Raw genomic sequence first — 24,244 nt, forward strand, 5'->3', positions numbered from 1 at the left:
ACCATCTTGAGGCCACTTGCACAGATCAACATCTGTCCCCACACACACCCTGGGATACCCCCCTTTTGCTGTACAGCTCTCATCCTGCAGCCTTTTCCCTTGCCTGCAGCCACCGCCCCCTTCCCCAGGCAAGCCCTAGCCCTGCAGCCATTGACAAACCACCCACAATTGGCTGACCTGGTAGGTAGAGTGGTAGTAATGTGGTGCTGTCTGTGGAGCCTGGCGCTGATGACTGTGAATGCTGACCAAAGCAAGATAGGCAAACAAACCTCGAAGTCCCAAGCAAAGTGCAGCTCGCCAAGTGCTTGCCTTATATACATTGCTGTGAAACATGTTGGTGTGTTTTCCTGCCGACGTGGGTGGATAATTCAGCATGGGGGGATGAATCCTGCAGGCTGGCCTTATAATGATATGCTGATGTATTACAATGAGCTTCCTGACATCTGATGGCGGGGAAGGCAGCCCGCCATTGAAAGGCTGAGCGGACAGTCACACACTGGTTTCACAACATCGTGAAACCAACTTTTGCCTTGCTCGTCATATTGTCCACTCATGCCACTGAACACACCCGATGCCAGTGGACACAGAAAATCCCAGCCACTGTTATTCATGATGCTATTACTTTAAGCAGAAACTGTACCCAATTGAAATGAGCCAGCAAACAGACAATTCTTTTATTCAGCTTGTGATGTTACTTCTTGCCAGGTATTTAAGAGTCTTGTGTTGCTTGTTCAGCATATCTTACCCTTTCAGCTCATTTATGGATGTAGAAAGTATCAAGTTGTGGCCTAGTAAGTACAGAGAGGCTATTAGATCACTCCACTGCACCAATTCCCCAAGTGGGCCTCCTTTAAAGACATTCTCGACTATCTTAAATCCTGATTCCTTTGTCAAAAGGCCTAAATGAAGTAAAATCTAACAAAAAAAAAGAAAATGATTAGTTCTTTTCACAAAATAAATGGTAGTTTAAAAAAAACAAATTATAAAGGATTACTAAGATGGTTGTTGAGGCTCTAATTTATAGTTGAAAAGGTGCAATTAGATTTTGTTTATGTGAATTTGTACTAATTTAATTCACATTTCTTTGACACTTGAGTCAATCCCAATCTAAATTTGGATTTGGACACTTCTGCAAACTCCAGTTCAAGAAAATGTCTGATGAATTACTGTCAGCAATAAAATAATCATGAACATAATTGACTGAAATTTTTACCACACATTACAAATCAAGAGAGGCAGAGAAATTAAACTTTGAAACAGCACACAAAGAATCTATAAATGTAACGTGTGTGATTGAATGTTTAAAAAAATCCAAATGGATTATCCTTTCCTGTTAAAAGATAAATAATAACACAAAGTAAAGCAAACTGATCTTGATGTATGATGTACTTATGAAATTACATTAGATTTGTTAGCATATTTTGCTTGTACTTGATTTCAAATGGGCATCCCGAATGGCTCTTTGTGTAAGTGCACATGTGATGTGGGACTTAAATATACAGACAGGAAGGCTCCTATTTGAAAGAAAGGGAACATTTAGCTATTGTTCCTGATTACTATTCAGTGATTTCTGCTGTAAAATGTTCATAGATTTGCATTTGTGCAGATACTGGATGAGGACAAGATTGAGATAGATCAGAAAGCACTTCATGGTTGAAGAGCCCGTTGAACGATGAGAAGTTGGGCAAGCTATTAGAGGGCTGCCAGCATCCATAGGACCATATTCTGGTAAGATGTAGAACTTTTAGAAGAGCAGAGGAGGGGGAAAAACAATTAATAGGGAAAAAATATTTTACTTTTCTTAGTACAATAGCTGATTTGCTGCCCATCGTGACCTCTCCTTTCGTGTAGATTGAACTCTATGGGCAGAATTTTGTGGATCTAGTCCCTGCTGGAAGGGCGAAGACTATTTGTGGGTGAGGAACCAGATTTTAATTGGTGAGCTTAGTCACGGCTCTTTCCCTGAGCCATAGCATTAACGTGGCGCCTCCGGGTTCTGTGGCCAATTCGGGGGTTTGGCAGGAAATTTCCAAACTGTCAAAGGAAGGATTTCTAGTTAAAGGGACTACAGCTTGTGTTGCACGGGCTTACCAGCACTTAGATTTAATGAGGTTGCAGCTACCACAGGAATGGTGAGGAGAGCTGGGAAAGCTGCATCCTGGGGGTCTCACTCTTTACCTGGAGGTGCTGCTGTGGGATCGAGGGCTACAGTGAGATGAGCTCTTCCAACAATGGGAGGAAGATGATAACTTCGCCAACCAAGCAGGTGTGGATGGAAGTGACCGAAGAAGTCAGCAATCTAAGTGTTATCCCTCCAACCTAGGGACAGTGCACCAAGATGATCCAGGACCTCAGGAGTGTGGGAAAGGTGAGTGACATAACACATTCAGATGCCAAGCCCTACATTTTGACATTCCTAGCATTCTCCATTTACAGCAAAATAAGACAAGGATAATGTCGCTTACTGCTATTCATATATAAATACTGTGGCAACTTCAGGTGAGGGCAGGTTTGTAATCAAACCCTGGCATCCAAAAGTTGCAGTTCAAGTTTTGCCACTCAGCTCCAATGTCAGATTTGTGATAATGGCATCTTGCTGTTGCTTCACCTTTGCAATGCTTTGAATGGTGTATGGTTGCTTTATTTGCACAGCAGATATGAAGGAAACTCATCACAGAAGGGTAAATCTTGTCTGTTTCAGTGCAAATACCCTTTTAATGATGTGATGTGTGTTCATTACTGCTAATCAGCCTCTCTGGAAAATCTGATTATTTGTAACAATACCTTTACTGGCTACACACTGATACCTTTACTAGCTACACACTACTGACAGACTTATCTTGGGTTAGCTTGTTCTAATACTTAATACACATATATGATAGAAGCCTGCTTTAATTAAGCTATGTGGTTTTTGACTGCACCAGGTCTAAAGGCAACATGTGTGATCATGACTGGGAAACTAAGATTCATATAGACAAAAAGCTGTTCAGAAACACCAACAACTTGTATTTACATAGCACCTTTAATGTAGTAAAACATCTCAAGCCGCTGCACAGAAAGCTATAAAACAAAATTTGATACCTAGCCACTTAGGAAGTTATTAAGGCATTCACCAAAAGTTTGATCAAAGTTGTAGATTTTAAGGAGCATCCTAAGGAAGAGAGTTTCAGGGAGGAAACTTCAGAGCTTAGGGCCTTGGCAGCTGAAGGCAGGTTATCAATGATGGAGTGATTAAAAGTGGGAATGCTCAAGAGGCCAGAATTGGATGAGATATATTGGAGGATTTTAGGACTGAAGGAGATGATGCAGATAGGGAGGGTGAAGCAATGGAAAGATTTGAAAACAAGGATGTGAGTTTTAAAATCAAGGCATTGCTTAACCAGGAACCCATTTACGCCAATGAGCATAGGGATAATGGATGAGCAAGACTTGGCACGAATTAGGACACGGGCATAAGAGTTTTGAACAACTTCCAAGTTTAGGGATGGTAGACTGTGGTAGGCTGCTTAAGATTGTATTAGAATAGCCAAGTCTAGAGATAATAAAGGTATGGATGAGCATTTCAGCAACAGATGAGCTGAGGCAGGGGAGGAGTTGGGCAATGTTAGAGGTAGAAATAGGTGGTCTTAGTGTTGGCACAAATGTGGTCGAAAGTTCACTTCAGGGTCAAATATGGCACCAAGATTGCAAAAGTTTTGGTCAGCCTCACAGTTGCCAGGGAGAATGATAGACTTTGTGGTAGGGACCAAAGATAATGGCCTCTGTCTTCTCATTATTTAGTTGGGAAACAGTCAGAATGCCCACAGCCTGTGGTTACTGTTAAATTGCAGAATAACAATAAAATCTAGACGTCCTGTGTATGCATACAGCTCAAAAACTTGAGAATTACACATATCACAGATAAAATCTGTTAAATAGTGCAGCCAATTGTTTTCATGGTTTTGACATTATGGAAAGTCAAGCAATCATTCTCTGGTCCTGATAACTCTGCAACATGTAAACTGTTCTCAATTGCTATATCATCTAATCAAATATTAGATTAAATATTGCTACAATAAGGATAGGGTTTGCAAAGGAGAATATTGTGCTTTTTCCTTGTGGGAAAGCAGCAAATGGGGGAACCTGCACTGGGGACCCACAAGATCTCGCCTTCTGCCAATTACCTAAAACAGAATGTTGTTAAAAATTTGATATTTGCATTTGTCTCCTTCAGCATCTGTTCCATGGTTGAGGGCTTGCTTCCAGGATCTCTGTTGCCATATCAGTGAGTGTGGATGAAGGCATCCTTGTCATACTTATCCTGTACCAGTTCCACCAACGTACCTGGCCTCACTGACCTACATTGGTTTTTGACCTTACAAGAACTAAAATTTAAAGTTTTTATCCATTTATACTGTGAATGTCCCCTCATCTCTGTAACCTCCTCCAATGCTACAATCTCACTCTTCTCCAAATTCTCCATTCTTCTGGCATCTCCTCCCCTTTTCCCTACCATTGACAGCTATGACTTCAACTGCATCAACCCCACACTCTCGAATTCCCTCCCTGAACCACTCCGCCTTCCTCCTCCTCTTTTAACTAAAGCCAACGTCTCTGATCAAGGTTTTCACTTCTCCTACTATCTCTTGATTAGGTTTAGCATTCATTTTCATAAAGCACACCTTGATATCCTGTCTGTGTCCACAGATGCTATATCGATGCAAGTTGCTGTATATTCCTATGTTCCAAACAACCATGTCAATGTTTTCTCCTCTAAGTACCATGCAACAAAATTGTATGGGAACTTCACCAAATGCATGTATCTTTTTCTTTGAAAAAAGTTGTTCACTATATAAAAATCAGATATTTAGGTGCATAATACATATGATGTAAGTAATAATACACATTAAACGCAAGTGCAATTGCATTTTAACCTGTCTTTTCTTAAATGGCTTGCAAATATGTTTTTCCCAAAAAAAATTAAGTATTTTAAGCTAACGTGTCAATAAAGTTGTACCTTTTTTTTTGGTCGATTTTCTAAATTCTGTTTCTTTGCCAGTGCTTTCATATCTGCTATCCAGTTCTCCTTCATCCTTTCTATTCTTAGTTTTACCCATGTGAGTTCTTCACGTGCAGCCAGTATTTCTAGCAAACCGCCCAGGCTGGAGACAACCTCGGCCTAACAACAAAGATAATAGTGATTCCAAACCAACAGTACAGAAAAAAATGTAGAAATGGGATAAAGAATAATAATTAAGTACTGTGATTTTCTTTCCTGTACCAACATTGCTGCTATTACCCTGAATGCTTCCTGATGCAAATTTTGGTTCAGCATCAGGTATTCTCTCAGGTGCAGCAGTGCTGATTACTGCAATAAGGAGTATATCTACTTACATTTGGGTATTGTGCAATATCTAACTATATTATAGGGTAACCCAGAAGTTTAAGAATAGGCAGCCTTTATGATTTCACCTGAATGAAATATTGGGCAGACTGAAGACATTGTTTTCAGTCCCCGCTCCAAACTCTATCCTCGAGCTATTGACCCCTCTATCTAGCAACAGCCTGAGATTAAACAAGTCTGTTTGCAAACTTCGTGTCACATTTGACCCCGAGATGAGCTGCTGACCGCAGATTCATGCATCATGAAGAATGCCTGTTTCCACCCCCATAACATTGCATGACTTTGCCCCTATCTCAGCTCATCTGCTGCTGAAACCCTCATTCATGCCTTCATTACCTGTAAATTGACTATTGCACTGCACTCCAGGCTGATCTCCCACATTCTAACTGCTGTAAACCTGAGGTCATTTAAAATTCTGCTGCCCTTGTCTTAATTTGCACCAAGCCCTGACCGCCTATCACCCCTGTGCTCACTGACCTAAACTGGCTTCTGGTCAAGCAATATCTCGATTTTAAATTTTCATCCTTGTTTTTAAATTCTGTCATTGCCTTATCCATTCATCTCCCCATTACCCCTAGAGATACCTGCACACCTCCAACTCTGGCCTCTTGAGCATCTCTAATTTTAATCGCTCCACCATTGGTGGCTGTGCCTTCAGTTGCCGAGGCCTTAAGCTCTGAAATACCCTCCCTACACCTCTCTGCCTCACTTCTCTCCTTTAAGACACTTCCGAAAACTAACCTCTTTGACCAAGTTTCTGATCACCTGACCTAATATGTCCTTACGTGGCTAAGTGTCATATTTTGTTTTATAATGCTCCTGTGAATTGCCTTTGGGACATGGTGGAAATAGGCGGTTTTAGTAATGGCATGAATAAGTGGTTGGAAACTCATCTTGGGATCAAATATGACACCAATTTTTGCAAACAAACAAGTTTAATTTCAGACTGTTGCCAAGGAGAAGGATAGAGTTGGTGGTTAGTTAACAGAATTTGGAGCAGGGACCAAAAACAATCATTACAATCTTCCCAATACCACAATTTTCACAAAAATCACTGCCAAGCATAAACAATACAAAATACATTTATTGTATTAATGGAAAGACTGTGGAAGACAAAAAAATTATATGCAGATAATTGTAAACGATATGATTCTTAAAATATAACTATATTAGAATTAGGGAAAACTGTTGCTACAGATGGTGTTTCTAAAAACAGTTAAAATACATTAATGATTCGCCTCTCTCACCTTGGGTTTTAAGGCATCATTATCAGCTATCTCATTTATTCTTACTGGAAGCATGGGGCAGAAATTTTCAACCTGAAGAATTTTAAAATTTAAACAATGAATACACAGCATTAAAATGGAACAACGTAACACAAAAAAGAGAGAGAGACATTTTGTTTGTTTTTTCTGTAACTTGGATAAGAACCTGCTGCTAATCCTCTCACTCTGAAACTAGTTGTTAGAAGGCATACAAAAAAGGCCCTGGATGATTGTCCCTTCAATTTTCTTTCTTAGTGGATGTGCCTGGCTCTTGTACAGGTGAACTCAACTGTTGCTTTCCTAAATGGTGGATTCTTGCTCATTACCAAGTTGCCGGAAACTGCACAAGTCACATTTTCCAACTACACTTCAAACCTAGATCTAAAGCCATCCATTCAGTTTATTGTTCATTCTTCCAGCTTACAGCATCAGCAATACCATAATCTGTTAAATCATCTTTGCAGATTTACCATTCTATTCTATTCTACCTATATCACTGCTGAAGATTGCTCAGTTCTTGCAAGTCTCCTCCACTCTATGCATTTTTAAAAAATATATTAATTCAGGGAATGTGGGTGTCGCTGGCTAAGCCAGCATTTATTTCCCACCCCTAACTGCCCTTGATCAGAGGACATTTTAAGAGTCAGCCACGTTGCTGTGGGTCTGGAGTCACATGTAGGCCAGACCAGATAAGCCAGGCAGATTTCCTTCCCTAAAGGACATTAGTGAACCAGATGGGTTTTTACAACAATCAACAGTGGTTTCATGGTCATCATCAGATTTTTAATTCCAGATTTTTATTGAATTCAAATTCAATAATTTTTTTTAATTCAAATTTCACCATCTGCTGTGGTGGGATTCGAACCCAGGTCCCCAGAGCATTACCCTGGGTCTCTAGACTAGTTCAGTGACAATACCACTATGTCACTGCCTCTCCCTGAAACATACATTCACTGGCTTCATGATGATGAACAGTTAAAAAAAAAATAAGGATAGACACTTCTATCATTACTCATGAAGACATACACAATATTCATTCACAGTTTATCCTAAACTTGGGCTTCCCTTTCACTTATATATTGTTTTTACTAAAAGGGATGGTCCAAGTCAATTGTTTTACTGCTGTGCCCAAAGGCAAACATTCGTGCTATAACAAGTTCACCAGGAAGAAAAGCTCAATTTATATGAGCATTACCAAAATCCTATTCTATATTAGTTGCATTACGAATGCAAGACTTTATAGGATGGCTAAGTTTAAAACATTTTCTTTAAGGTAAAACATGGTGTCGTGAAGAGGGGGATGGAGGTGGTAACGTTACAAATATCGTTACAAAGTGGGGGGTGGGCGAGGAAGTAAAAAGTAGAACTGAGTTTATAGCGTAAGTCTTTATAAACTACAGTGTTAAGCTAAACGTGCTTACTTTGTTTAATTTTTTTTGATATATAATAAAGTTTGTTTTTGTTTAAAAACATGAAAACTTGTGGTGGAGCTTTGTCCATTAATCACTGGTGTTGTGTTAGTCCCAAGCACAAAGCTGGGGGTGGGTGGTGGGGGGGAACGGTTCTCTGTTTGAAGAAACAAGACTTGTAGAGATTTAAAGACCAAGATGTCGCCTGAGGGTGTCTTACCACTGAAAGTCAGTTTAATGAAACTCAGGAGATTGAGTGAAGGGATTTTCAAAAGGACACTAGAAGACTTGCCCTGACATGGCAGAGAGAAGGGAGCCTGCTGAAATGCTGAGAGGGATTTGGACTTTATCTACAAGGCTAGATAGTTGCTGTGACACAATGTATAAACATGGAGTGGGATTTTCAGCTGTGTTAATGGGGAAAGTACTTTTTCTGTAATTTAGTGTATTAGCTATCTACTAAATAATGTTTATCTATGTTCGTTTTAGTGTGTCTGTTCCAGGTAAAGTTTTAACACGGGAAATCTTGTCGTGCAATGTTTTCCGTCAGTCGCTGGAAAATTCATATTTCTTTTTAAAAGTTATTGGTCTCTACAGAGATTCTAACAGTGGTTCATCTATTCATCTGTTAGGTTCCTTTTGGAGATAAATCACTGGGAAGTAACTACTTCAATGTTATTTTGTGTTCATAGGTAACTGAGTTGTACCTTTTCATTTAATAATAAAGTTCCTGCAGTAAGAGGCTGAATCTTTTAACAGTAAGGAATTTTCAATGCTTTCTGCAAAGGGTAGTTTTGCTTGTTACATTGGTTAACTCTTATAGGGCAGCCTGGAGGCAGTTACTGGCTTTCTCTAATATACATCATCACTGAGAGCTCAGTGAACTTGTGTAACTGTACAAATTTTTGCATTAAGTTTACATTTTATAATTAATTTTGATCTAAGCTTCTAATGTTTAGGCAGGATATATGAAAATGAACAATTTACATTTGTTTGGCAGTGCGATGGTATAGAGTAGCTAGCAATTTATGAATTTCAAAATTTCCTAGCCAAGTTTCAAATGCATTATAGCACATTCATTTGAGCATCACCTACACCAAATTAATATGCCAGCAATTTAAAAAAATACTGCTTTAATGTACTTTAAGGAGTTACTGTTTTCACAGAATTTAAGATTTGCCACATGTATAAATTACATTGGCAAAGGAGATGATTTACAAAGTGATCAAAATCAAAATGATTTACAAGTCATACATTTAATAAAACTATGCTCTATACTTTAGTTACATAAGAACATAACAAATAAGAGCAGGTGTGGGCCATGTGGCCCTTGAGCTTGCTCCATCATTCAATAAGATCATAGTTAAACATTACTTCAACTCCACTTTCCCTCCCAGTCCCCAAATCATTTGATTTCCTTAATGTGCAAAATATAATCGAACTCAGGTTTGAGTATGTTCATTGACTGAGCATCCACAGCCCACTGCAGTAGAGAATTCCAAAGATTCTGAGTGAAGAAATTTCTCCTCATCTCAGTTCTAAATGGTCAACCACTTATCTTGACACTATAACCCTTAGTTCTAGACTTTCCAGCTAGGGAAAATAGCCTCTCATACCTATCCTGTCCAATAGTCTAGCAAGCCACTCAATTATATCAAACTGCTATGAAGTCTAAAATGAATGAAACCGGACGGACCATCCAGCATCGACCTAGGCACTGGCAAAATGTGGGTGTTCCTATAAAAATGGACTTCAGCGGTTCAAGAAGGCAGCCCACCACTACCTTCTCAAGGGCAATTAGGAATGGGCAATAAAAACGCTGGTCCAGCTAGCAATGCCCACATCCCATGAACAAATAAATAAAAATAAATTCTTCAGGAATTTTATACAGTTCAGTGAGATCACTTCTAATTCTTCTAAACTCCAGAGAAAATAGGCACATTCTACTCAATTTTTCATCCAAGGAATCAGTCTAATGCACAATTGTCGCATCTCATCTAGGGCAAGTATATACTTCCTTGGCAAGGAGACCAAAACTGTACACTAGTATTCCAGGTGGGGTCTCAGCAAAACTCTATTCCTTTCTCTCATACTCTAGCCCCAATCCAATAAAGACTAACACATACCATTTGCTTTCCTAATTGTTCACTTTCCCTGCACTTTAACTTTCTGTGACATGTACGAGGAATCCGAATTCCTTTGAGTACTAGTATTTACTAGTGTCTCACCTTTTAAGTTTTTAAAAAAAATTTCCCACTGTAGTGGATAATTTCACATTTCCCCACATTATACTCTGTCTTTTATTTCTTTGTCCACTTTCTTAATTGGTTATATCTCTTTTTATTATAGTTATTATTTCACAGGATGTGGGTCTTACTGGCTGGGCCAGCATCTGTTCCCATTTGTAATTGCCTTCGAGGAACAGGCGGTGAGCTGCCTTCTTGAATCATTGTTGTGTAGGTACACCCACGCTGCGATGAGGAAGGTCGTTCCAGGATACCCAATGACAGTGAAGGAGCAGCAATATAGTTCCAAGTGAGGATGGTGTGTAGCTTGGAGGGGAGTTTGCTGGTGGTGCATCTGCTGCTCTTGTCCTACTAGGCAGTGGAGGTTGCAGATTTCAAAGGTACTGTTGAAGGAGCCTTGGAGAGTTGCTGCAGTGCATCTTGTAGATGGTAAACACTGCTGCCATTGTGTGTCAGTAGTGGAGGGAGTGAATTGTTAAGGTGGTGCATGGGGTGCCAATAATGTGGGCTGCTTTGTCCTGGATGGTGTTGAACGTTTTGAGCGTTTTTGCAGCTGCACTCATCCAGGCAATTGGAGAGTATTACAGCACACTCCTGGCTCTTGCCTTGTAGATGGTGGATAGGCTTAGGGGAGTCAGGTGTTGAACAGAATTCCCAGCCCCTGACTTGCTCTTGTAGCCCAGTATTTATATACTGGTCTAGTTCAGTTTCTGGTCAATGGTAACCCCTGGAATGTTGATAGAGGAGGATTCAGCAATGGTAATGCCATTGAATGCCAAGGGGAGATGGTTAGATTCTCTCTTGTTGGTGATGGTCATTGCCTGACGCTTGTGTGACATGAATGTGACTTGTCACTTATCAGCCCAAGCCTCAATGTTGTCCAGGTCTTGCTGCATATGGACTGGGACTGCCTCAGTATGAGAAGCCATGAATGCTGAACATTGCGCAATCATCGGCGAGCATCCCCACTTCTGACCTCATGATGGAGAAATGGTCATTGATGAAGCAGCTGAAGATGGTTGGGCCTAGGCCACTACCCTGAGGAACTCGCAGTGATGTCTTGGAACTGAGATGACTGACCTCCAACAACCACGACCATCTTCCTTTGTGTTAGGTATGACTCAAACCAGTGGAGAGTTTTCACCCTGATTCCCATTGACTCCAGTTTTGCTAAGGTTCCTTGATACCACACTTGGTCAAATGCTGCCTTGATGTTAAGGGCAGTCACTCTCACATACTTTGGGAGTTCAGCTCTTTTGTCTCTGTTTGGAAAAAAAGCTGTAATGTGGTTAGAAGCTGAGAGGCTCTGGCAGAACCCAAACTGAGCATCAGTGAGCAGGTTATTGCTGTGGAAGTAGCACTGTCGACAACATCTTCCATCACTTTGCTGGTGATTGAGAGTAAACTGATGGGGTGGTAATTAGCCAGGGTGAATTTGTCCTGCTTTTTGTGTACAGGACATACTTGGCAATTTTCCACATAGCCGGGTAGATGCCAGTGTTGTAGCTGTACTGGAACAGCTTAGCTAGGGGCAAGGCTAGTCCTGGAGCACAAATCTTCAGTCGTATTATGGAATGATAGGTCAGGGCTCATAGCCTTTGCAGTACCCAGTGCCTTCAGCCCTTTCTTGAGGGGGTTAAGTGAATCGAATTTGCTGAGGACTGGCATCTATCATGCTGGGGACCTCAAGAGGAGTTCAAGATGGATCATCCACTTGGCACTTCTGGTTGGAGATGGCTCCAAATGCTTCAGCCTTGGCTTTTGCACTGATGTGCTGAGCTCTCCCCATCATTGAGGATGGGGATATTTGTGGAGGCTCCTCCTCCAGTGAGTTGTTTAATTGTCCACAACCATTCACAACTAGATATGGCAGGACTGCAGAGCTCAGATCTGATATGTTGGTTGTGGGATCACTTAGCTCTATCGCATGCTGTTTCTGATGTTTGGCATGCAAGTAGTTCTGTGTTGTAGCTTCACCTCATTTTTAGGCATGCCTGATGCTGCTCCTGACGTGCCCTCCTGCAATCATCATTGGACTAGGGTTGATCTCCCAGCTTGATGGTAATGGTAGAGTAAGGTTATATCGGACCATCAAGTTACAGATTGTGTTTGAATTCAATTCAGCTGCTGATGGCCCACTGTGCCTCATGGGTGATTAATTTTGAGTTGCTAGATCTGTTCAAAATCTTCAATAGCTTGTGCTAGTGCAAAAACACTTGATGGAGGGTATCCTTATTGTGAAGATGGCACTTTGTGGTCACTCCTACCAATACTATCACAAACATATGCATCTGTAATAGGTAGATTGGTGAGGATGAGGTTAAGTAGGTTTTTCCCTTTTATTGGTTCCCTCACTGCCTGCTACAGACCCAATCTGATAGCTATGTCCTTTAGGACTTGGTTAGCCAGATCAATAGTAGCGCTACGGAGCCACTGTTGGTGATAGATATTGAAGACCCCTACCCAGAGTACATTCTATGCCCTTACCACCCTCAGTATTTCCTCCAAGTGGTGTTTGACATGGAGGAGTAGTGATTCATCAGCTAAGGGTTGTGGGGAATATGACAGGGTGGGCAGGGTGGCAGTAGGTGGTAGTCAGGAGGTTTCTTGGGTCCATATTTGATCTGATGTCATGAGACTTCATGGGGTCCGGAGTCAATGTTGAGGACCTCCAGGCAACTTGCTCTCAACTGTGCCACCACCTCTGGTGGGTCTGTCCCAGGTGATGGTGATGTCTAGGACATTGTCTGTAAGGTATGATTCCCTGAACATGACTATGTCAGGCTGTTGCTTGACAGCTGTCCCAATTTTGGCATAAGCTGTGAGTATGGAGGATTCTGCAGGGTCGACAGGGCTTGGTGCACCATTGTTGTTGTTTCCAGTGCCTAGGTCGATGCCGGGTGGTCCGCCTGGTTCATAACCTTTTGACTTTGTAGCAGTTTGATAAAAATGAGCGGCCATTTCAGAGGGGCATTTAAGAGACAACCACATTGCTGTGAGTCTGGTGTGTCACGTAGGCCAGACCAAGTAAGGATGACAGATTTCCTTTCCTAAAGAACATTAGTGAGCCAGATGCAATTTTACAATTGATGATGGTTTCATGGTCACCATTACTGATACTAGGTTTTTAAATTCCAGATTCGTTAATAGAATTTAAAATTCCACCAGCTATTAAGGTGGTATTTGAACCTGTGTTCCCAGAGCATTAGCCTGGGCCTCCAGAATACTAGTCCAGTGACATTACCACCCTGACACGACCTCCCCTCAGCATTCCCCTCACAGCTTACTGTCCCACCTAGTTCTGCATCATCAGCAAATCTGGATACATTCACTCTGCTTATCTAAGTCATTCACATGGATTGAAAATAGAGAATATGCAACATCTTATTTCAATAGCTTAAATAATACCCAAGATTATAATACAAACATCCTTTAGAATACCTACTGTTCCTTCTTTAGAAAGTACAACTCAAAAATGTAACCATAAAATCATAAAATAAAATTTGGAACTGCAGCTACAAAGAATTTAGGGTCATCACCATTCAGAATTTTTCTCTCCATTTTAAATTTTAAGCCATTCTGATGAGATGAACTCCAGTTAGTTTTACATTTAAATGGTATGCTTAGACTTTGAATCATCTGATATTTATTTGATGATCACAATTAAATGATTCTTTTAATAATTTAAAGAATAGCCTGAAATCTAGTGCCAAAAGTTGAAGAGGTGAGACAAGAGGGTACCTCCATAAATTATCTCACTAAAACATGGTCCTACATCATAGGGTGATTAGCTAGAGAAATATAAAACAACGAAGACCCCCATTTTCTTCTGTAGAATAAATTGTTGTGATCATTTGAAATTTGGCATTCTTGCTTTTGTCCTGAATAGTGCAAGATGAAAAGCTTTGGTAACATGTCTTTCTTTTCAGCAATATTCAAGCTCCATATTGCTAAGTGACTGTACCTCAAATGTATTAATATTTGGTATTGGCTTGTTAAAAAAATAAGCATTACTACTGCTTTGCTTAGAGTATAAACATAAGTAGGATGTGGAATTTTATTGGTGAGAATTCAATCTATACAAATGCAGAAAATAAATTTTGATTAATGACACGTATATAAATTGGCACTGGACATACTGCTTATGATTTTTCAAAATCCCCTAGATTCGCAAACGGTCCCAGCAGTTAAGTTAGCAAATGCAATTCCACTATTCAAGACAGGAGGGAGAGAAAATAGGGAACTACAGGCCAGTTAGCCAAACTTCAGTCAACTGGAAGATTTTGGAATCTCTTATTAAAAATGTCTTAACAATACATTTAGAAAATCACAATATGATGAGGCAAAGCCAACATGGTCTTATGAAAAGGAAATCATGCTTGACAAATTCATTAGTTTGTTTTTTGAGGATGTAACTAGTAGGGTAGACAAAAGGGAACCAATGAATGTAGTATATTTGAATTTCCAAAGGGCACTGCTAAGGTGCCACACAAGATAAGGGTTCATGGAGTTGGGGGTAATATATTAGCATGGATGGAGAATTGGTTAATGAACAAGGAGCAGAGGTGGGGACATTTTCAGGTTGACAAAGCAAATAGCATGTTGGCCTTTAATGCAAAGGGATTAGAGTACAAGAATAAATAAGTTTTACTACAAGTGCACCGGGCTTTGGTGCAACCACACCTAGAGTGCTGTGTGCAGTTTTGGTCTCCAAATTTAAAGAAGAATATACTTAATTTTGAGGCAGTGCAGGAAAGGTTCACTAGATTGCTTCATGGGATGAGAGACTGAGTAAACTTGGCCTATGCTCTCTGAAGTTTACAAGAAGAGGTGAAACATACAAGTTTCTGACTGGGCTTGACAGGGTAGATATTGAGAGGCTGTTTCCCCTGGCTGGGGAATCAACTGCACAGGAGCACAGTATCAGGATAAAGGGTTCATCATTTAGGAGTGAGATGATGAAAAGTTTCCAAACCCAAAGAGTTGTGAACCTTTGAAATTCTTTACCCGAGAGAGTTGTGGATGCTCCATTGTTGAATATATTTAAAGCTGAAATAGACAGATTTTTGCCCTCTCATTGAATTAAGGAATATGGGGAGCAGGTAGGAAAGTAGAGTTAAGGCTGATGATCATCCATTATCATACTGAATGGTGGTGCAGGCTTGATGGGCCTTATGGTCTACTCCTGCTCCCATTTCTTATGCTATGTTCACTGAGAATACACATTCTTTATATATGAATAGCATAAACCTTATGCAATTGTTTTGAATTTTCAAAAATACCACAGAGCACTGTAAACTAAAGACATTTAACACCAGTGACATTATAAATACATTATCTACAATATATTGTATACAAAACAATTAACTAATTTAAAATAAGCAAGAATGAATATTCTGCTGAATTTTGTAAACCTGAAAAATAAAATATTGTTGGAACTGAGTGATAAGCTTGTTGGATGTAACTCTATTCATCGCTTGAGTCTAAGTTTCAGCCCTAGATTTAAATTTAGTCTAATTCCAATCTCTGGTAGTTGTAATAATCCAAAGTGAAATGAATGTGACCATTCTCAATCTTTTCCAAATTAAAATGCATCACAAAATTGTGATGACATTGCACTAATTGACAGACTTACTCATAGAGATTAAAAATTAGATGCTATAGGAATTAGAGAAAAATATCACCCTATTTTGTAGGTAAGGCATATAATTGCAAAAGAAAAGTACAAATTATATCCTGTCCAATTTGTGCATACATTGACTGTAAACCCAGAACTTGAAGGCCACATGGGTAGAAGAAATTTCTGTACAGAAGTAAAAATAACATACCTCACTGAGATATACAATAAATGAGCACACAGTTCCATTGACACCATAGCTGGCATAGCAAGGTTCAGACTTCCACATCTCGTTCATCCACTGCAGCAAAAATAAATTGGGAGAAGAAAATTATATCATGGATGTATCGCCACTCTGCACAGTTCATTCTGATTTCTCTTCAGTGTTCCAGCTATTCGTCAAGGTACAAGATTTCATGGGGGTCCTTCCATTAGCTTTTGGCTAAGCAACCCTCCAATTTCTTTACCAATCTCATGACTCTGGATTCCGCAGCTCAAGCTTAAGCGAGGTGGCTTAAAACATTAGGAAACAATAGCCCACTGCTATAGTTTCAAACTGCAACCAAGCTGATTACTTCCAGAGCTCCAACTGCAGCAAGGTTTCATTGAGAGAATTACTGTAGATTTCTTTCTTTAGCTTCCAGCTAAACAAATCTTCCAGTCTTTTTTCTCCTTAACAACTTGTTCTTATGCTGAATACCAGTTCCCATCCACAGGCTGAGGCATCGATGATAGATTGAGCATTTATTCTGTTTCAGGTGCAGGTCTGGCTTTACCTTTCGACTTTCAAGGAACTACAAGCTACATAAGACCCAAGTTGACAGTCTCTTAGCTGCTTTTCCAAACATCAACCAACCTTGACTGCTGGCTATGCCCAAAATGAATTCAGAGATAAACTCAAAACAAAGAATCTCACTAAGTTCCACCCGTCTCCATGGCAATCTGACACACACGGCCTGTTCCCAGGTGCAAATTAACTACCTTTTAATTCCAAAGCTTTCTTTAATTCTGGGATACCATGTGAATAACTTATCCTTTACTGCAGTGCTTCCCAAACTTTTTGCCACCATGACCCCATGTTGAGGCTTAAAATTTGGTGTGACCCCAGGATGTGAGCCAGGTGGGGAGATAGAGCTGTGGTGTGGGGTTGGTCAGCTGTGAGAGCAGAGGGTTGTTTGAACTTCAGGGTTTTTCACTGACTTTTTTTAAAAACAGGAATCAGGCCTCAAAGATTGGTCAGTCAGGCCACGCCCACCATTGAAAAACGACATGAGGATTTAAAGGGGCCTTGCAGTTGTTAACATTCAGTTGGAGCTCCATGGCAGCCATTGATGTCTCTGAGCTTACAATCCCAAAATTTGGTGACCACACTGGGTGGTCACAATCCACAGTTTGGGAAGCCCTGCTTTCGTGGAATAACTGCAAACACCATTTCTCCAGTTCTGTAGCTAAGCTGATCTGACCTTTTGAGCTGTTAACCTCTTAAATCAACATGGCCCAACTTTTGAAATGTAATAAACTCCAAGCTTGTTTGAATTGCATTTACCTCAGGGTTGTTTTTACCAGTTTCTCAATCAGATACCTCAATTTTCTACAGTTAAAACTTAAATTCTTAAAAACTAAGTTATATTGTAAAACAAACACGAATTATGAACAAGATATTCACAATGCTTGACAATGGCAAGATGAAAGACATCCTGTTCAGTGCATGCCAGAAACACTACACCTTAGCTTCCTGATCCCATCCTCCTTCCCGGATATTTGTTTAAGTTAAATTCAATCGTTGAATTGTGCTATAATCAGCTGAATTTGAAACTTCATATCCAACCAATCAATAGTCTACATATCTTGCTTAAGTTCTGTCTACCTCAATTCCTATCTCACCATACTTGCTACAGAGCGGTCCATGCTTTCCAATATCATCCTTCAGAGCTATACTCCACATAATCAATGGAACAGAAGGAAGAGGAAAATTAGGGAGGGTCAACAAAATGCAATGGCAGACTCTTCAGCTACCTTAGTCCTATAGCGTTCTGATCCTGATATGAATGTGAAGGTGGGGAGATGTGAGGGAGCGTGTTATTATGTGAGGAAACCAGCAAAGCCAGGGCCATGATGGCCTTGTCAATCTTAAGGGTAAGTTATTTAAATAATCTGCCCAACAGCCAGCAAAAATGACAGCCTGGCTGGCAGAATGGTGTACAATCAAGCAGCAGGAAACATGGCAGAGGCCCATGGCAGTCAAGGGCTGCAATTCAGGCTGGGGGGAAAAAGCCAGGTCACTGGTGCCTTGAAAGAGGTTGGGGAGGCTGAAGGTCTTTATCTGAGGGATGGTGGGGTGGGGGAATCACTCCTGTTCCCTAACAAGACGTTGATTGTCAATACTTAGTTTGACCAGTTAGCACTCCTGAATTGGATCTGTTGCTATAAATACTACAGGTATGCCAGGTTCACACATTTAATCATCAACAAGGTGATAGAAGAGGTTATCAACAGTGCTATTAAGCAGTACTTATGCACTAACAATCAGCTCACTGATGTTCTGTGCTTCCCCAGTGGTATTGGCTCCAGACCTCATTGCAGCCTTGGTCCAAACATGGAAAAAGGAGGTAAATTCAAGAGGCGAGATGAGAATGACTTCTCTTGACACAAAAGCATTTGACCAAGTGCGGCATCAATGAGTCTGACCAAAACATAAGTCACTTGGGATCAGCGGAACACTCTCCGTTGCCTGGATTCATACCTAATACAAAAGAAGATCATTGTGATTGTTGGGAAGCTTAGGATATCACTGCAGGAGTTCCTCAGGATAGTGTCGTAGGCCCAACCATCTTCAGTCACTTCATCAATGACCATCTCTCCATTATAAAGGTCAAAAGTGGGGATATTTGCTAATTATTACAATGCTCAAATTCCATTTGCAAGTCCACGAATAATGAAGAAGCCCACACTTCCATGCAGGAAGATCTGGACAACATTCAGGCTTGGGCTGATAAGGGGCAGGTAACATTCATGCTGCACAAGTGCCAGGTAATGACCATCTCCAAACTTTAACCACCTCCTTTTGACATTCAATAGCATTACCATCAAGGAAACAGCTACCATTGGTACTCTGGCGAACAAAGCTGACCCAAAACATAACTGGACCAGTCACATAAATATTGTGGCTACCAGAGAGGGTCAAAGGCTGGGAATTCTGTGAAGAGTGAATGACCTCCTGACTGCCCAAAGCCTGCCTACCGCCTATTAGGCACAAATCAGGAGTCTGATTAAATACTCTCCATCTGCTTGGATGAGTGTAGTTCCAACAACATTTAAGAAGCCAAACACCATCCAGGCAAAAGCAGCCCATTTGATCAGCACCCTGTCCATCACTTAAACAATTCACTCCCTCCACCACTGGTGCATTGTGGCAGTGGTGTGTACCATATTGAAGATCTACTCTAACAGTTCACCACAGCTTCTCTGACAGCACCTCCAAAACTATTAACATCTACAACCTAGAAGGAAAAGGGCAGCAGGCATGTGGGAACAGCACCACCTTCAAGTTCCCCTCCAAGTCAAATACAAACCTGACTTGGAAATATATTGATGTTCCTTCACCACGATTGGTTCCTTCATCAAGATCTTGGACCTCCATATCCAATAGCATGTTGAGAGTATATTCACTCCATGAACTGCAGCTTTCAAGGAGGCTCACCACCACCTTTTCTTATGGACAACTAGGGATGCCAACAATGTCCACATCTCAAGAATGAACAAATTATAAAATGAAAAGGTGTGGGTCTCCATATAACTTACTGTTAAGCCATGGCAATAATATCAGTGGGCCATAACTTTTGAATGTTAGTTAGGCCTCTGCCTGCCTTTCGCTGGAGCCTCATCGATGACCTAATTTGTTTTTATAAAAGTCTCAACATGGCAATTGGGTCAGGTATATCAAACCTGGTATTGTAGAGGCTTCTGTCCCCAAAACCTTTCCACCATGCTATATTTATTCCACCTCCAAAACCAGGCTTGAATCCTAGTCCATTGGCTGCAGCTTCAACCAAACCATGTGACCACTGTCTAACTACTGTTCAAGTCTGATCTTCAAGTGTGAAGCACCATGAATCATTTTCTGCATTAAGTATGTTTTTAATGTTTGTTGAATGGAGATTAGTATTTTGTGTCTATTTGAGCAGAATGGTTACAGCAGCAAAAGTAGCTATAGCTTCTCTATGTACCCCACAGGACTGCATGGTCACGCACATTTATTTTTAACAATGTGTTCTTGAGATGTATACTTTTTCTTACTGCTTCCAGGTTCTTAACAGCCACGAAACACATGGTTGACAAGCCTGCTCCCTAGGCTGCTGCCACTTATATTTGGCTACCAGGTGGCACACATCAAAAATGCTCAACACCACATGAGCATTAGAAATTCATTTCTGTTTTTAAGTACATATACTCACCAATTTTTTACCCATTCTTTCATTTCTGGCGAAATATGGTTTCATGGGCACTGAATGCTATCCAGTACTATGCAAGAGTGGCCATTCTTTACATCTAAGCTAGGTTGTGAATACTGAGTCTACTCCACCATGAAAGGAACTATATGAATGTAAGTTTTGTTTAAGTATGCAACACTAACTTGTGCACTAATGCCACTTTAAGAAAGTTCCACAGGATTATTACGAACACAATAAACATAGTATTGCATCTACCACACTATGTGATAGATGAAAAAGCGCCCCGCGGATGTATTGAGTTTAAGGAGCTCTTCAAAAATTGGTTAAGTTTTTTTTTTAATCATCTTAACCACTCAGGTTCATCAAAAAAGTTTATTTTCTCACCTTTATTTTTGCTTCACAATGTGGAAAACCATCTATTGAGGTTAAACCACACAAGGCTGAAAATTCTGTAACGATAATAAGTTTGATTAATGGCATAAATGATCAAATAAGTAGTTATCTGAATTACAAAGAAATGTTTTCATTTCTTTAGCAACTATTATTTTATACTTCTGCGAATGTTTTCTGTATTATTCATACATGTATTCATACATGTCTGTTAATGCATGCCATCTTTGTTACCTGTTACTGATAACCACATGTCCCACAGATTAGAAAAGTATAAACCTAAACAATCTATTTGTAAATAGCATTTTTTTCTGGTAAATAACAAAATCAAAAGAGTCAGAATCTCCTCTGCAAAGCCTATCAATTAATATGGAAGCCAGAATAGTAAAGTATACTTTATTAAACTAGATTCAAAACTAGTTATGAGAATACCATGGAACCTTGTTACAAACAAAACACTAAGTTGGGTCATAGAGTTGCTTTCTTAAAATGGAATTTTTTTTTCCTCACCAATCTCCTCTCCTGAAGGTGTTGATTCTTCACCAGAATATGAATCCACAGCCACTAGACACCCTCCAGTATCTCGCACAAATGGCGTTGACAGTAATTTTTGGCAGGAAAGTATTCAATGCTAGGGCATCATAGTTGAGCACGAGTTTGTCCTCACCCGACACCCACATTTCCAGGAAGGATTGCTAGATGGCAACCGGATGTAGGAATCCTAGCTGATTTTTATTTTCCTTAACTCAGGGGCACAGAGGCAAAATTTAGCACTAATATCATTTCCCTAAGCTAAACTCAGCATATGGTGGATAGAATCTGGGATTTTCCTTGTCTGTGTAGCTCATCTGTTCATAAACACACTAATAATAATAGCTCATACAAAACATTAATATTTATTTTAAATAAACTTTTATATTATTGCAATAATTTATTTAGACCAAGTCAGGAATAAATCAGACTTGGCAATGATTATATCAAAATTTTATGTCTAGAACTTCAGATATGCTTAAATGTTTAATTGTAATATAAATGCAGCAAGATTTCAATATTATAATTCAAATATGAATTTGGAGCAAATGTTATCTGCATTGATACAGAAGCTCACAGTTGAAGTGCTCTTTTGAAAGCCCATAGTTTGTGCGTACATTGAATTTAGTAACAATAACAGTTCACATGCAAATAATTTGTTGTTTTAGACTTTTGCCATAGGTTATTGCATCACCAGCAAATGTAAACAGTCCTTCCATCCATTCATCATTAGACATAGGGTGCAAAAGAACGAAAGTATTTTTCCCCATTTTCGGGAGAGAGACAATTATAGCTCAAGGGGCATCACTCCTCATCTAGCATGGCTGACCAGGAATCTCCCCCGGCTCCTACTGCCTGCCACAGGAATATTGGAAGGATTAGCAGGTTGACTATCAACCAAAACAAAAACAGAATTACCTGGAAAAACTCAGCAGGTCCGGCAGCATCGGCGGAGAAGAAAAGAGCTGACGTTTCGAGTCCTCATGACCCTTCGACAGAACCTGCTGAGTTTTTCCAGGTAATTCTGTTTTTGTTTTGGATTTCCAGCATCCGCAGTTTTTTTGTTTTTTTTTTGACTATCAACCAGGTTGGAATAATAAGTGAGATTAATACAATTCTACATTATGTTTCAATGTTGAAATATTTGGATTGTTTGAAGTAGCTTCTTTTTTTAGAAAAAGGAATATTTGGAAAAAGCACTAAGTTTAATTATCAACTGAACTATCAATTTTGAGTAATAAATAATCGGCAGTTCTCTAGCTCAGTGACTACCAATAATGCCATCTTCCAGGTGAAGCAAAAGTTGAAATAACATGTTCAGAGTTTTGAACATTGGGTACATTGATTATTAAAATTGTTTATCTGTTAGAAATTAAGGGTGATGTTTTTGAATCCAACTATCATAATGCTTTCATAACTTTCACAAATTAAGAGCTTCAGAGGAGAAGTGTGATTCAGACCCAGCTCCTATAATGAATGAAGATATTTTAGAACATAATTAACCTCACACATGCAAGGAAAAGAGACCTAACTGTGAAGTATATCACTAACTTTGTATTGACACAATAAACTCCAGGTCTTTGGAATTTTTTCTAAAACTGAATAGAGTTTTGATCAGCAACAAGGGAAGGTGTTGCACTGGAAGCTGACAACGTTCAAAAGCTTTTGTTAGTCAAATGCATTTTTACTGTTTTGGTGAAACTTTCAATGTTTACTTGCAGTAAAAAGATGAAAATGTAATTGCCATTTCAAATGTAAGCCCAAGATAGCAAAAATAATATCATTAGATCTTAGTTTTAAGTTTTATTTTGTTGAAAATTAGGGCACAGTTTAGTCATATATGTTTATATAATAGGAAATATAACATACAACAGTATGTAGACCTAAATGATGAGTAGTACCTATTTATATTTTATTGCAAAGGTTAGTTTATGTAATTCATTCATAGCCTTAAATTGTAAGGATGACTACACCTCACTAATGGAATAATACATATTTCAATCTGTCCAGTTACAAATCCTCCATATAGGCTACCTCTTAATATCATAAAGTTACTTCTCAAAATGCAATAACTAAAATCATACAAAGCATATTTCTTAGGCAAATTAGCCTGTGTTAGTACCAACAGCAATTATACTGATTTCATAAAAGCAGTCTTAGTAATAAAAATGTAAACAAATGTTTCCTTCCCTTCCTGTAAAATTGCACTATTATAGGCAAATAAAATACGCTGTCTGGAGATATTTATATTGACCTGTGCTCATTAATAGTACAATTGCAATAGGAAATAGATAATCCAAGGTTTTCAACACAAGCCATCTCAATTAACAGGTGAATTAGTGATAGTCCACACATATACATGACAAAGTATGAACTTTATTTAAAAAGTCTTTTTTAAATTCAGAACTTTGCTTTACTCTGCACAAAATGATTATCCCTGAATTACCTTAATTTGGTGACCATTGCTCCTTCGACAGCACCTTCCAAATACATGACCTCTACTAACTAGAAGGACAAGGACAGTGGAAGCAAGGGAAAAGCAGCACCCACAAATTCCCTTCCAAGTCACTCACCATCCTGACAAGGAATTACATTGCTGTTACTTCACTGTCGTTGGGTCAAAATCCTTGAACTCCCTTTCTAACAGCACTGTGGGTATACCTACGCCACATGGATTTCAGTGGTTCAAAGCAGCAGATCACCACTTCTACTCAAGGGCAATTGGGGATGGTCAATATAGGCTGACTTTGCCAGCAATGCCTATGTCCCAAGAATGAATTAAAAAAAAACATGCTCAGAAAAATCACATGCAAATTAGAAGATTATAACAAAACCATATTGTATTTATGTTGACCCTGCAGGAATTGGAGTTCTTTTCTTTTACATCTAAACTGCACTTGGGTTGTTTCAACATGTCCATTATCTGTGAAATTCTGTAAACCATATAAATTC

The 24,244-nt window shown here is 39.5% G+C and overlaps 1 protein-coding gene across 11 annotated transcripts in view; it reads right to left on the reverse strand.

The window, feature by feature from the left end:
• LOC121275620 (alpha-1,6-mannosylglycoprotein 6-beta-N-acetylglucosaminyltransferase A-like) overlaps nt 1-24,244 on the reverse strand; it is a 110,471-nt gene that overhangs the window by 45,601 nt on the left and 40,626 nt on the right. For all 11 annotated transcript variants that reach the window (XM_041183095.1, XM_041183104.1, XM_041183102.1 and 8 more), the window contains exons 4-8: nt 20,756-20,820; nt 16,132-16,221; nt 6,631-6,702; nt 4,997-5,158; nt 746-915 (exon numbers count right to left, since the gene is read on the reverse strand). In XM_041183095.1, coding sequence (XP_041039029.1) covers nt 746-915; nt 4,997-5,158; nt 6,631-6,702; nt 16,132-16,221; nt 20,756-20,820 — 559 coding nt within the window. The remainder of the gene's footprint in view (nt 1-745; nt 916-4,996; nt 5,159-6,630; nt 6,703-16,131; nt 16,222-20,755; nt 20,821-24,244) is intronic.

This window comes from Carcharodon carcharias, chromosome 3 (genome assembly GCF_017639515.1).
Source record: "Carcharodon carcharias isolate sCarCar2 chromosome 3, sCarCar2.pri, whole genome shotgun sequence".
Lineage (NCBI taxonomy): Eukaryota > Metazoa > Chordata > Chondrichthyes > Lamniformes > Lamnidae > Carcharodon > Carcharodon carcharias.